This window comes from Haliotis cracherodii, unplaced genomic scaffold (assembly GCF_022045235.1).
Source record: "Haliotis cracherodii isolate W230 unplaced genomic scaffold, xgHalCrac1.p SCAF_16, whole genome shotgun sequence".
NCBI classification, from domain to species: domain Eukaryota; kingdom Metazoa; phylum Mollusca; class Gastropoda; order Lepetellida; family Haliotidae; genus Haliotis; species Haliotis cracherodii.
In genome coordinates this window covers 30,665,320-30,681,428 of record NW_027266271.1, presented here as the reverse complement: position 1 = coordinate 30,681,428, position 16,109 = coordinate 30,665,320, and the positions used below count along the sequence as shown (strand labels likewise).

At 38.6% G+C, this 16,109-nt stretch overlaps 1 protein-coding gene across 4 annotated transcripts in view; it reads right to left on the bottom strand.

Annotated features, from left to right (window-relative positions):
* LOC139464063 (prolow-density lipoprotein receptor-related protein 1-like) overlaps nucleotides 1-15,574 on the bottom strand; it is a 185,323-nt gene extending 169,749 nt beyond the window's left edge. For all 4 annotated transcript variants that reach the window (XM_071245608.1, XM_071245611.1, XM_071245609.1 and 1 more), the window contains exon 1: nucleotides 15,331-15,574. In XM_071245608.1, coding sequence (XP_071101709.1) covers nucleotides 15,331-15,421 — 91 coding nt within the window. In that variant the 5' untranslated portion in view covers nucleotides 15,422-15,574. The remainder of the gene's footprint in view (nucleotides 1-15,330) is intronic.
* Nucleotides 15,575-16,109: the final 535 nt, after the last annotated feature.

Here is a 16,109-nt window from a genome sequence, read left to right as displayed (position 1 = left end):
CACGACTCTCTCAACATCCCTGCCTGTCACAGAAAGTGTGGTTAATGGTCATCACGACTCTCTCAACATCCCTGTCACAGAAACTGTGGTTAATGGTCACCACGACTCTCTAAACATCCCTGTCACAGAAACTGTGGTTAATGGTCACCACGACTCTCTCAACATCCCTGCCTGTCACAGAAACTGTGGTTAATGGTCACCACGACTCTCTCAACATCCCTGCCTGTCACAGAAAGTGTGGTTAATGGTCACCACGACTCTCTCAACATCCCTGTCACAGACACTGTGGTTAATGGTCACCACGACTCTCTCAACATCCCTGTCACATAAACTGTGGTTAATGGTCACAACGACTCCCTCAACATCCCTGTCAAAGAAACTGTGGTTAATGGTCACCACGACTCTCTCAACATCCCTGTCACAGACACTGTGGTTAATGGTCACCACGACTCTCTCAACATCCCTGTCACAGAAACTGTGGCTAATGGTCACCACGACTCTCTCAACATCCCTGTCACAGAAACTGTGGCTAATGGTCACCACGACTCTCTCAACATCCCTGTCACAGAAACTGTGGTTAATGGTCACCATGACTCTCTCAACATCCCTGTCACAGACACTGTGGCTAATGGTCACCACGACTCTCTCAACATCCCTGTCACAGAAACTGTGGCTAATGGTCACCACGACTCTCTCAACATCCCTGTCACAGAAACTGTGGTTAATGGTCACCATGACTCTCTCAACATCCCTGTCACAGACACTGTGGCTAATGGTCACCACGACTCTCTCAACATCCCTGTCACAGAAACTGTGGTTAATGGTCACCACGACTCTCTCAACATCCCTGTCACAGAAACTGTGGCTAATGGTCACAAGGACAGAAACAGCTAACAGCTGTCACATTTCTTTCTGGTATCAAATACATTACAATTGACCAAGATAACTGTTCTTTGTAACAATAGGCTTATGTTATGATCTAGTATCACACATCTTTCTGGTATCAAATACATTACAATTGACCAAGATAACTGTTCTTTCTAACAATAGGCTTATGTTATGATCTAGTATCACACATCTTTCTGGTATCAAATACATTACAAATAACCAAGACAACTGTTCTTTGTAACAATAGGCTTATGTTATGATTTAGTATCACAAGACCAATGACCTCACAAGTCTTTCTAACAAGAAATGAAATTACAATTTTTTAACACTGGAAGTGTTTTACAAGCCTCAAAGAGCCTCTATAATTGGTGGATCATGCAGGGTACACCAGCTTCCATTGATGGCGACATCAACTCATCACTGGGCAGCACACTGTGGCTCCCTGCTGAAAATGGCCTACTAAGGGAAGCATGTATCGCCTATTACAGCCATGCCTTTGATGTTTAATAGCTTCCAATTCCAGGTCACTGCAGAGATTGGCTACTTGGCGAAATTGTACAACGGTGGACCACAGTTTATGACACCCACAACCCTGCTCCAGCCCTCCGGACAGTTGTATCTGCTGAAATAGCATCTTCATCGACCTTCCTCATGACTCGCACCACTGTCATGTTTGACCTGATGCACCACTGTCATGTTTGACTTGATGCACCACTGTCATGTTTGACCTGATGCACCACTGTCATGTTTTGACTTGAAGCACCACTGTCATGTTTGACCTGATGCACCACTGTCATGTTTGACCTGATGCACCACTGTCATGTTTGACCTGATGCACCACTGCCATGTTTGACTTGATGCACCACAAAATATATCAATGTTTTCAAGCTTTTTTAAAACACAGCTTACGTCTAATCAAATATTTCAGTTCATCAACAATAACCAAAGCATATTAACGTTTCAAGTTTGCAAAGACCTTTCCTATACATATTTTGTATAACGTACATAAATCAATTAAAAACAAATAAATATAGCATACATTAAATCAAATATTTCATGGTAGAAAGATCCTCACTGACATGGGAAGTTAAACGACGAGAAACTAAACTTTCGCCTCATTATCCTGAATCAAGTTTGAGGAGCTCAGTAAATGTGCACGATAATTCAAATATTTCAGCTATGAAATCAAATTAATGGCATAACAGCATTTATGTTAAATGTCACAATATCATTTGCCTCTGGTGGACAGGATGACATAAATTATGATCCTCAAACAAGTGGGTTACCTAAAACAAATAAATGGCATACCACATAACCCTACACTGTTGTGACTCGGCCCCCAATACTCACCCCGCTGATATACGCAGCATGCGTGTCACTTGTCACTGTCAAATACTTATAAACACAAAAAGCATAAATAATAACTGCTATCTCTGCACACCTGCATAAATAGCGCTCAAACAGGAATTTGTATCTGTTATTTTATTGCAGGAAATATTTCAACCCATTTTTTCCTGAGTAACTTTTCAAATGACAATAAACCGGTAAATCGAAGTCCTACAGCAGTGGAAGGGCCACATGAAGAATGCGAGTACTTTCAAGCAGGACTGTCGAACTGTTCCGCATAGATTTCTAAAATATTTTGTTTCATAACAGTTTATGTGGGAATAAAACTTAAATTTAGAGAACTTAATTAACCTAATCACTGGTAGATTCCAAGAAACGTGTGCAATGCTGATAGTTGCTTCCGGCTTAGTTTACAAGACAATACACACAGTAATCTTAATCTCTACATATTAAACAATGCCCAGCAGAACAGGAAATACAATTTAACCCGTAAATCATCATGTCTAGTGATGTTTTACCCCAAATTTCGAATTTGTCTTGCCCAAGTTTAATTGTTATGAATTCGCTGTAAGGATACCATTTTATTTTTTTTCTGCGGAAGACAAACACGTTTTTATTGCAGATGTATGGATTGTGTATGTGCTGGTGACGTGCTTCATTCCGATTAGCTTTATAGAAGAGGTTTATAAATTAGCATCGATTTTGAAGTCTTGTACAGGGAGGGTCTCCTGAACAGTGGGGCTGCTTTATAGACTGCGCTATACGGTACTATTAGTTACTGAAACTAGTTGCAATGACAGCATTATTTTACATCACCAGATATATTGTCATGGACATAGTTCTAATCTCTAATGCTATTGGTTATTGTTTTATCCATGCTCACATGAAGCATTTACTCATTGGCAACTTTTTGTCTTGTTGAAACAAATTGGCTGACTGGCATGCCAGGCTTGTGCCATGCCATTATGATAGCCGAGTCAACGATTATTCTGTGTCATAATTGACTGTTCGCACTTAGTTACTATATTGCTGTTACCAAATGCCACCTGGGACACAAGATAAATGCCATGGGAAATATTTCAACACAATTTTTACTTTATTTTTTTTAACATGAGAGCTATGTTCTTTCAACATTCTTCAAGGGTATAATGGCCTTTCAAGATCTACAAAATCTTAAAAATTACCAGGTAAGATTTATGTCCATATACAACTGCATATTTTCATTGTTGGTGTGTTCAGCTCTGAATATCATGTAAATCCCACAAATAAAGCATTTAATACAACCATTTGTCGCTTAAAGAAGTCAATAAATTATGAAAAAGTGTTAAATACTGATTTCATTTCATGAAGCCAAGAGATGGCACAAAACAGAGTTTGACATAATTAGTTAGGCAGGTGACCCATATATGTTGCCTGTCCATCTTCAAAGTCACCTGCCCGCATTCAGACAAAACAAAATATTGAAATATCGCGAAAAATGAGAACATCTTGATTCATTTGAAATAATGCCAACACTTCAGTGAGAATCTACATAAGATGGCTTAAAATTATCTGCAAGTCAGTCGGGCAGGTAAAGGAAACTTTCAGGCAGCCCGACAGAAAAGTCACCAGCCACGGGCAGGTGGGCAGGCAGTTATTTCGCACTCAGGTGGCAAGTTTCCTCATTAAACACAAATCATCATTTTTTTCCAAATATTAATTTTCAAACCAATCACAATCCCTTTTAAAAAAGCTGTAAAATGACTGTACTCATGAAGCACATAAAAATTAAACCTAACGCCCAAACATTTCACAACTGTAATATGTAGACAGTATGCAGATATACTGGTATTGGAAAGTGGGAACATGGTTAAATGAGTGCTGACAAGATCAGTGAGGCGACACCTGGCTACATGAAGCTCATCACACGCAGGCAATCATCTCCCGTTCAGCTTCCGCCAGCATGTGCCGGGTAATAGGCTACACAGCCATGTAATGGTGTGGAAAGGTAGCCCTACTGGTTCCCAAGCAGATTCCTCCTCAATTACCTTCAATAGTCAGACGTAAAGGGCACCTGCTGTAGACATGTCTACTATACAGGCATAGATGTAACCTCCACACAGAGCTAGACATCAACACAGTTGACCGAGACAGAGGGCACCTGCAGTAGACGTGTCTACTATACAGGCATAGATGTAACCTCCACACAGAGCTAGACATCAACTCAGTTGACTGGGGCAGAGGGCACCTGCTGTAGACTTGTCTACTATACAGGCATAGATGTAACCTCCACACAGAGCTAGACATCAACTCAGTTGACAGAGACAGAGGGCATCTGCTGTAGACTACAATACAGGCATAGATGTAACCAGGGCATGTGCCACACAGAGCTGGACATCAACTCAGTTGACAGAGACAGAGGGCACCTGCTGTAGACTACAATACAGGCATAGATGTAACCCATGTACCACAGAGCTAGGTGCCTGACACCTGATTTACATACCTCTGTTATATACAACACTTTCACAAAGAAAGTGGATAATAGACTCACTGAAGTAGCAAACCCAGTGCAGCATGAATAGTCTTCCATGACTTCATGTGGTTCAAGAGTAGTGTTAATGAACACATTGACAACTTGTTGTGCAACTTTCCCAAACAAGCTGCCCGACACATGTACTACATAGCTATACCCTCCATCACTTTACACCTTCCTGGCTGAAGGGTCCCTGCTACAAACACACATTATAACCTACAGTAGAACACAGAGAATGAACATGATAGAGCAGGCAAACAGATACAACAAACTGTTACAAAATCCTGATTTGTCTCCTACAGATTTCCATATAAAATGTATGTATACAAAAAACTCTCTACAACAATTAAACTGACAGACTGGTAACATACATTAGCTAGAATAATGGACATAGACTTGAATAGAAGCCTGCAATGATTATCATGCTGTAAGGATTAAGTCTATAATTTGGCTGCAGAAAGCATACTATGTTATTTATCAAACTATTCAAAATTATCTCCCTTGGACAGTTCTTCAAAATGCACAACAAAAGCCCAGAAAAGTAACCCAATGTGTTTCCCAGGGAACTGTTTTCTCAAGCCTGGCTAATTTCCTCCCCAACATCCTCCGAACATTCAAAATGTTTAAATGTTGACATTTTCTATTGATTTTCACTGTAACTTCTGTGAACTGAATATTCCCTCTTATTTGCAGCCAGTCTCAATTCCCTTTTTTCCCTCGTTAAACAAGGTTCCATCTTTTTGCAGTCCTCTCCAGAGAGCTGCACTGGCTGAGAGAAGCTTGTGATCACTGTTATGACGTACGATTTTAAACAGTGGGGCACCTGCTGGAACCGCAGGGCACTTGTCCCTCCGTCCCATTTCACACTATCAACGACATCAAAGAGATGTTTTCAGTGGTTTTAAAACTCAAGACAGGTGGGTTCCATGTCAAACATGGCTAATTTTCTTTCAAAACACATTTATTCTGTTACCTTGTACTTTTGAACTCGAATCATGAGGCAGAGATGTAGTGTGGCTTAACATGTAGTCGATCATCTTCCTGAGGCAAGTGAGTTAACTGACTATATAAGTCCAGTTTCCACCCTTGCCGAACTAGGGTGATATTATGGAGTTACATTTTGGTTGGACAAATTAGTCTATGCATAGTCCAATCAAAATCGAGCACGGAAATCGAAATCCTGTTCGTAAAGTGTCATGCAGATTTCGGTCGACTGCAGGATTTGCAAAGCATGGGCACCGCTAACTCGTTGTTAACAGATATTTTCTAAATCTTTTCCTGTTTTTAATCAAGGTGCTCACATGATTTGATGCACTTCGCGATGTTAGACACTTTTTATCACAATATAGATCTTGATTATCGATCAGATCGTCTTGACTGGGTGCCACCGTTTTGTTTGAAGCAAATGCAAGTGATACGAGAGGTGGAATCTGATTGGTCAATAGGAGAGGCATAGAAGGGACATAACTCATAATAGCCACCGGTGGCGCTACGATTGAGCCCAGGAATTCCAGCCTAGTTCGGCAAAGGTGGAAACTGAACTTATAAAGTCACTTAACTCTCTTTCCCCAGGGGCGTGGTAGTCGATCAGCTCAATATGCTGTAGAATATGCTCAATGGTGCATTCGCTACCTTGGGAATACTATTGGTGATTTTTCAAATCAAAAATGGTTTATTGTCCTAAGATATCATGATTAAAAATAGTTCCACAGTGAAGTTGGTGCCAATCCAATCTTCAAAGTGCTTACAAAAAAGAATGTACAGAGATGAGTATGAACCGTAATCAGCCCTCAGCAGTATATTGCTTCACTCCGAGAAAAAACCCGCTAAAAACTCCCTAATATTCAACATCACCAAAATATTGCTTCACTGAGGAAACGCAGCACCAATGAAACTTCCAATATTCTACCATCAGTGGTATTGCTCTACTGAGGAAAGGCAGCACCAATTTGACCATCCATTATTCAACCATCAGCAGTATTGCTCTACTGAGGAAACGCAGCACCAATGTAACGTCCACCATTCAACTGTGTCAAAACGTGAGTACAAACTAACGGATATCTTAACTCATAGATAAGCAGTGATGGAGCCTAAGAATTACACTAAGCAGGCCTAACAATACCGCAATTTCTCACGCTCTACCTGCCATGCAAACAACAGGGTTGCATAATAAGCACTACCAATAGTGGTCCTTATCAACGGAGGCACAAGTGGCTATTTGCTCGGGGTTCAAGACCCAACAAGTCCAGAGGAGTTGGCATTATCTAAAATGCGTGGGCATGTGATAAACAAAAGGCCACAACCAACATTAAGACACATCTAGAAGATGGAAACAAATGCCAACCATCGCGTGCCTTATTGTGCAGCATTCCCCTTCCTAAGGCCTGGCCTTTGCTGGCACGTCTTTACACAATGGAGGCCAGTATCCACAATGACCATCAACAATCTGAACTGCACAATTCAAGCTTAAAGAACATCCAAGGGATCCGTCATTTATTATAGTGGGCTGGGGTTTGGGGGATGGGGGAAAGAGGGAATGAGGAGAGTGTCACCAAAAAACATCGCAGTCTATAGGGGACGGTAGTAAAACATTATACACATTCGGGGAGGGTCATGAAGAAACTACATTTTATAATCAAATAGAAGGTGATTTTGAATTTTCTTTTTTCAGGAACGGTCAGGAAAAAATGTACAAGGACATGGGGAGGGTCAACCAAACATATGACAAGCATTAGGAGAGGGAAATTAATTTCAGTGCATAAGTGCATCAAAAACCTCTGACCCATCCTCATCTGTAATGTCTCAAAATGGTGTTCAGGCCGAAATAAGCAACCGCTTTTCCGCAGAACATTTATCTTTGCAGCACAGATGATATAAGGCTGAAATATGGTCGATGAGACATTAGACATACAATCAATCACACCAGGCACACTTTTACTAAAGTATCTGTACTTATACTTCTCCACTTTCAATACAGATATTTTTATCTCTGCATGACACAGAAATGATTCTTATGTGTTGTGTATATTTATATAGAATGACATATCTGAATATCCTTATCAAAAGCTGCTGGATAGAAATAAACTTAACATAAACATACTTATTTATAATATGTCTCCCGCTAGTAATATTCACCCTCTTATACAATATAAAATGTTTTATATAAACTCCATGTCTTCATCACTACCAGCGATTCAAGAAGCCAGCTGCAGTTTTAGCTCTACGACAGAATGACTTTCATATAAATAAATAATTGATTGACATAGCCATTTATTTTTATTTTATTTCGATTGACCTTGTGTGGAAAAGCTGGAATAAGTCTGTGAAACATACATATGATTATAAAAGTGTGGCTTTGTGAACAGCAACTATTCTTCCTCCTATGTTCTGCAATGGTTTTATCACTAAATAGTACTAAATATGACAAAAGTAACACTGGCAATTAGCATATTTCTGAACCTCTTATCTCAGTGTCTATTTCCTTAATGAGCAATACAGCAAGAGTCCTGTCAATTATTAAACATGTTTTGGGTCGGAGATAAGATAATACCCCAGCCACAGGGTCAAATTACGGAGACCAGGTGACGTCAGGAACACTAGCTCCAACAAATAGAAGCTGAGGTTGGAATACATCAGATAAAAATAACATTCATACACCAGTTTTATTGTTTATTAACAGCATATGAACCTTTCTCAAAATCAACTATGGTACAAGTTTGGGGATTAATTTGTGTCTGTTATTAACTATGACTAGAAGTTGCGTGCGATTCTTTTAAATCTGTTTTAACATTATCTCTTTGAAACTGACGGTTGGGATGGGACAGAAAACATCCTGACGACCACATTCCCCACCCCCAACCCATTGTAGTTTGATGATGTCAGAAGTGGGATATTGTTAAAACGGATTTAAATGAAAACTATAACAAATAATAAAAGTCAATTGAAATCTTTACATTTTCTTCTTGTTGTTGTTGTTGTTGATGTTATTTATGGCAGTTACAAATTCAATACTTACATGAACTAATTGCAAGTCGTACTCTATTTTAATGGTTGTCAGTTTTGACAGTTAGATAATTCATTTCTACAAATTCTAGGTTTTACTTATCTAATCTACTTGAAAAGAATAATTAATTACTATGCGCAAAGGCAGAGCCAATAATGCTGCACTGTAATTTTTATTTAAAAAACTGTAAAATATGTCTATGGATGATTATAAAATTTCTTAAAACTCGGTGGGCCAAAAACTACAACTTACGTTGAGTCTGTTATTTCTGCAACTCATTTGGAACGAGAGTATGATAATGGTGACGTCACTTCCGGAAACACATGTCGCAGAAGACGCCAAAAGTTAGAGCAAGAAAGATGCAAATAAACACCAAATATACAATGTGACAGTATTTAGAATGGATGTAATCTACTCAATAACCTGTCCAGGAAGGTGTTTACGTAAGTATTTTGGAATAAATATTTTTACTTTAGTGGATTTAAAGCATGAAACAACCTCGGAATGAACTACACAACTTTTGATGACGTAAGCGCCAGTCATTCGTGGGATTATTTGTGCCTATCACTGGGGCTAACTATAACTGTTAAATATAACGATGAAACATTTGATCTTATACCTTCAATAAACATAGTTTTACACACAAGACATGTATGTAATAAAAAATAATCATATATTTAAAACTTCAAAACGTTTTCGGGAACATGGACGAAGACCAAAGGTCTTGATCATTTATGGCCGAGTCTGACTATTACAACTAGCATACCAGTATCAAGTATGCAGTATGACTAGCATACCAGTATCATGTTTGTAGTATGACTAACATACCAGTATCGATTATGCAGTATGACTAGCATACCAGTATCATGTTTGTAGTATGACTAGCATACCAGTATCAAGTATGACTAGCATACCAGTATCATGTTTGTAGTATGACTAACATACCAGTATCGAGTATGTAGTATGATTAGCATACCAGTATCATGTTTGTAGTATGACTAACATACCAGTATCGAGTATGTAGTATGACTAGCATACCAGTATCAAGTATGCAGTATGACTAGCATACCAGTATCATGTTTGTAGTATGACTAGCATACCAGTATCAAGTATGACTAGCATACCAGTATCATGTTTGTAGTATGACTAACATACCAGTATCGAGTATGTAGTATGACTAGCATACCAGTATCAAGTATGCAGTATGACTAGCATACCAGTATCAGTATTTAGTATGTCTAGTTATGACTAGCCTAAAGTACCCAGTACCTTGCAGTGACTATGACTAGTTCATGACTAGCGTATCAGTATTTACTCAATGTCAAGTTGTTGCTGAAACACTGATAGACAAGCAATGACAACCTGGCTGAGATAAACATCAACATCACACACTGAACTACGTAATGAAAGAAGGCTTGATCCAGGTTCGATAGAGTGAGATACGTGTCATCTATTTGTGGCACTGTGTCAACACGACACAGGCTGTGAAGCAGCTATCACTGGCAATCCTGCTCCTGATAAACACTCAATACCTAACTCAACTGTTGAAAAAAAAATGTTAATCAATTAATTAAAAATGGCAACTTTTCAGTTGCTGTATATAAAATTGTCATGTCAAACTTTCACGATTAGTGCTTACCTAGACGTGCAAAAGTCTCTGAGGCAATATTTATTAATATAAATCATAATTTCTAGATTATATAAAAAATAAGAACAGGTTGTCCCTATAAGAGACAGCGGACTTAGATGTAGTGTCCACTTATCTAGACTTGCCGACGAGGATAGAATTACTACCGGTATACACCAATGGACTCACCATTCAGTACAGCCTTGGAGCAAGGCTAGTGCCTATCATACCAACAATGAAGCAGTTTGATTGGTCAGCTAGTTTCTCCCTGTGCTGCTATTACAGTCCCCGGGCACCCGACAATAGTAAACATGGGTGGTAAATCTCTACCACAGGGTTGGCTATACTAGCATGGAGACTCGTGGGAGTCTGTACACACTATCAAGTGACAATTGGTTTGTTCCTACCGATCAATTATTCATTCTAATAGGTGTATTTTATTAATGTCATCGGATTTCGTGTCAATGTATCTCCTTTTATCATCAATCTTTTCCGATCTTATTCCACAAATAATGTCTTGTTCCAACAATACCACGGATCTGCAGTGTTTGAAATAAATAAAAAACCACCTGGTTGCCAACAGGACCCACACACTTCAGAAGTAGCCTGTCTCACAGTCCCCGAACCCTATTATTTTCCCTTCAGCCCAGCCCTTTCTGTAATGCAAAACCTCTAAGTGAAGCAAGTCTAGATCTTCCTCAGGTCCTTTTCAGTATAAATGGAGTCATTTGTTTCGAAGAAAAATAACATTTTCGGAGACATAAGTGCTATTCTAACTTTAGAAGCTCCAGTCCCTGACCAAACTCTTCAGGCCCTCATTAAAACAATGCAGCTTATTCTGACAAATAAATGAACGCGTCAATTACTGCAGGGCATAAGGACCAATACATACTACCGGCTCGACACAAGATCTACCCATCATGGGCCTATTTCAAACACTGTTGGTCAGTTTATAGAAGAAAACACTTAATGAATGTTTCGTATTTAAAATATACTATTAATAATTAAAATAATACTTATTTTTCCACAATTAACTTTGGAGACTTAAAATGTATCAATGCAATTTTGGGGAAATTGATCTTTCATCAATGATCTGCCAAAACAATACAAATGTATCCAATAGCTGTATCATGATACATGGACAATATACCCAATAGCTGTATCATGATACATGGACAATACACCCAATAGCTGTATCATGATACATGGACAATATAACCAATAGCTGTATCATGATACATGGACAATATACCCAATAGCTGTATCATGATACATGGACAATACACCCAATAGCTGTATCATGATACATGGACAATATAACCAATAGCTGTATCATGATACATGGACAATATACCCAATAGCTGTATCATGATACATGGACAATATACCCAAAAGCTGTATCATGATACATGGACAATATAACCAATAGCTGTATCATGATACATGAACAATATACCCAATAGCTGTATCATGATACATGGACAATATACCCAATAGCTGTATCATGATACATGGACAATATAACCAATAGCTGTATCATGATACATGAACAATATACCCAATAGCTGTATCATGATACAAAAGGCCACACAAATAGGCCAGTACTTCAGATACATTCTAAAACCAAACATATTCTCAAAATTTCAAATACTGAATATTAGTGTATTGAGGCTGAACCTACCAAGAATAAAGGTTAAATTGAAAAGAAAATGCATTTTATTTGTAGATTATTCAACAGATTTTCACATTTCAATTTCTAACATGACCAACTTTGTCACCATGACAATTTTAATCTGATTTGAATGAAAACCGGTAGAGTGACTTAATCTCTTATCTAGGTACTGGACTACACAGGTGATCTCAACCATCAGGCTGCGCAAAGCTTAGAGTTGAGGTAACATTTATTGAGATCAGCCCCTCTCCCCATCAGAGGAGATCAAAGATGTGAAGGACTGCCCTGGCAGACAGGTGAACCCTTCTTTGATTTAAGGCCACCCACAGTCCAGGTCTCAGAGGTGTGTGAAACAAGGGTGAGCTATAGTCTATGTACTGTTAGCATTAACCTCCCATTGGACAACCTACTACTCAATACTCGGTGATACGGGAATGCAAAGAAAAGCTTAAAATTAGAATGCAGATTTTCCACCTGATGTAATATTGTATACTGAAGTTAGAGCTAACAGTTATCACATTAGGAAAAATATCTAAAGATTTGTCTTATCTTAAAAGTTTCACATTTGGCAAAAAATCACCAAGTTAATCTAATTGAAATACCAGCAGGTGACTGAGATATGCCTTCACATCCTTGTTAGCAATATCCCTGCACAGGGCAAAACCAGAAGTGGGATTCACACATTGTCAGGAATAAAACCCTGGACTTTGGCCACAGTGAGCTACCCCACTACCTCCTAAATAGGTGCAGGAACAATCATTAGCAGTTGGCTGTTTTCTATCAGCACAGTGCTATGGAACAACAATTGTATACTGAAGTATATGTATATTCAATATATACTACTGATAGGAAGCTAAAGAACATCCAATTTGTTCATATGACTAGTTCATCTGTCATGCCGTGGTGATTAACTTCAGTCACATGAAAACTAGGTGTCCTTTAACCTTTTTCGGTAGTATTCATCTATAATTTCTCTGAGAAAAGACATACATTTATTTGTTGATAACTCATATTATATCTATGATTTTTCCAAATAATTTAAACATTTCTTGCATATTTTTCTGAATAAAATCCGACAGTTTTTATAAACATGAATGAACTATAAATATCCATTTAATTAATAAATGATTTCCAAAATGTACACAGACAATACATATCATCCATACCAATGAAGAAACAATGTGTTGCAGTATCATAACAGTTTCTTTAAATCAGTATCTGATTTGGGTGAACACTTATTTATTTATAGTGTAGAAGAACAAGGATAAAAATATAAAAATGGCATTGCAGAAAAACATTGAAGCCCTACCAAGAAACACATTTGTTGAGCATAAGCTGAAGGAAGAAGTAGGGTTGTTAAAAATTATATCAATTTCATATTCAATAAATACATGGCAGCAGGTGAATATACGACCAATATACAACAGCTGGCGTGGCCGGCCATACAAGAAGAAAACCCAACACACTTCATTAACAAGTAACTACCACGTCTATATGGATGGAATGAAACTGTTCAATGCTCTAACGCCCATACTCATATCACATAGCAATGTGAGCAGACATTTAACTCGTAAGCATAGCCAAAAATATATGTTTCTTTATTTGGAACAGTCATAACATAAACAGCACACTGTTCAATACTGCAGACGAAATAAGTCTTGATGTATGTGCAAGCTCCTGATATCATTATTGTCCCATGCAGGTAGGACAATAGTTCCCTCATGGCCTACGCTGTATCGATCCCATGGTAAAAGTTGTCAACAATTCAATGTGGCCTTGTGTTTTACGTAACTTGGTTTGGGAGAAACCACTTGACCTTCCAAACATTGTTCCCAAGCAGACATGATCTTCCCTCTTACAGGTAGGGTCTGGCTGTGATAGAGTGTACTATCTGTGTGGACACTACTTCTGTATTGTCCCCAAAATGTGTGCATTTATGTGACCGAAGGATCTGTTTTCTCACCCTGTCACATCACGTGTAATAACAGGTATCTTGTATGGACGGCTACGTCTCTATTTACAAGTATAGCAATATTTGCCTTCAAAAACTAGAACCTATTTACAAAGCATATTTAATATAAAAAAATTTTATTAGCTTAGATTTTAAAAATAATATATTTTCAAATAGAATTAGATAAAGCTTGGAGAAACTGGTATTAGTAATCATACAAACTTGCAGAACATTATCTCTAAACATATATACACAAACAGTAGTTTGTGCAATTATTATATAGGCTATAGAAAAATTCTCCCAACCATACATTTCAATTGCACTCCCCTGAACAATGACTCTCCCCTGGGCATTTACATATTTTAATAAGTGTGCATCGTGGGCCGTCTTTGTCCACTAAACCTATATCTGACAACATAATACTATAGTCAATGTAAATAGCACAATGCTGTATAGCATAGCTGTACATGTTGGCATTACTGTTGGGTTGAGTCAACTATGGACGAAAATAAATACATTCTCATACAGCTATGACAATAAAACGCTTGACAAGACTTGTCAGAGATTGTCTGACGATATATGTGCAATTATAGAATCTAGCATTCCTTTAACAACTGCACTGATAAAATAGCAAACACTACAAAGAGCATCTCTTGGAAAAACAGAAAATTTACAATTCGGTCAAGTTATGTAACTCTTGTAGGCGCGGTCATTATTTTCCCAACTTCTTCAATGCCGATAATTTTGTTGGGTTTTTTTTCAAACATCTCGGAGGTTCATTGTGTGACATTCGGTTAACGCTAGGCCTAGTTTTGGTAGTTCACGTACCATCGGAATTAGTTAATTGTGGATAACAGCAAAGAGTGGTATTTCACGGCTGAGCAGTCAAGGGGAGCGACCGCGGGCAGTAGAACACCGTCAAAACAACGCCGTCGCGTAGTGCAATGACACAGGTAAACGGGGAAAGTTTTACAGGTGTACAAACTTTAATCTGGACGGCGGCCTTCTAATAACATTGCCCAGAAGCAACCCACGTACCCAGGCTAGCACACTGTCTCCAGGAAGATTTGTCACACACGATCTGTAGGAATTTAGGGCAGATTTGAACAATATGAGCGAGATCTACACTGGTGGAAGAATTAGTTCACGCACCTGTCCAAGAATTTTCTGGGCCACCTACGCAGAGTGTTTAAAATGACAGGATTCGGGAGTACGATTAATGATCGTCTGTTAAAATACAAGATCTTGCGGTATAAAAACATTTAATATTTCAGAAACATGTGTTATGTCGCTACTGTTGACACTTTGGAAGTGATCGGTACAAACTTACCTGCAATCTGCAGGCCCCTGGTCAACGGCGGGGGATACACGTGCAGACAAATCGCTACAGTCAAAATTACACGCCGTGACTGTAGCCACATAGCGGCTTGATATATCCAAATGGATTGTATTCACTTGACCAGTGGACAGACTTTCCTGTGTCCACTGAAACGTTCACAAATGCATTGGTATATTAAGTCAGCCACCGTAACACTCGCGCTCTCGACTCAAGCACTGCGAGCTACGAGTGACGAATGAACAGTAGGCTACGAGGAGTGACGTCACTGGCTGGAATAGCCAGTTTCATCTCCGATACTACTTTCCCAATGACTACTTCCAAAAGACACGGTTTGAATACATTTCCTGTTTTGTAAATACCTAAACACCCGCCGATATAAAATTGTACGTCATTGTGGCTTATATTTCCATTTACTATACAGTTTGTACTATAATTTGTTAGTATTCGGAATATTAAAGCGAAGCCGACGCCACACAAGCGCTGACTCACAAGTCGAAAAAATCTATATTCTCTAATCATACACAGTTTTCAGCTGGTTTCCTGCATTTATGAAGCAAATTCTACAAAGTCTGACATATCGATTTCATTTTCGTTCTAAAGCGTTCTATGACACCGCACAGGGGATCATGTATTACCCTTAACTGTATAAGCGAATCCCTCCACCCTGAGAAGACGTCCTTCCAAATAAATAACACCTGACACAAATATTTTAAACAGATGTATGTGCCATGTTTGTAAGTGGAAAATGACATCAGTTAAATAACTTATTT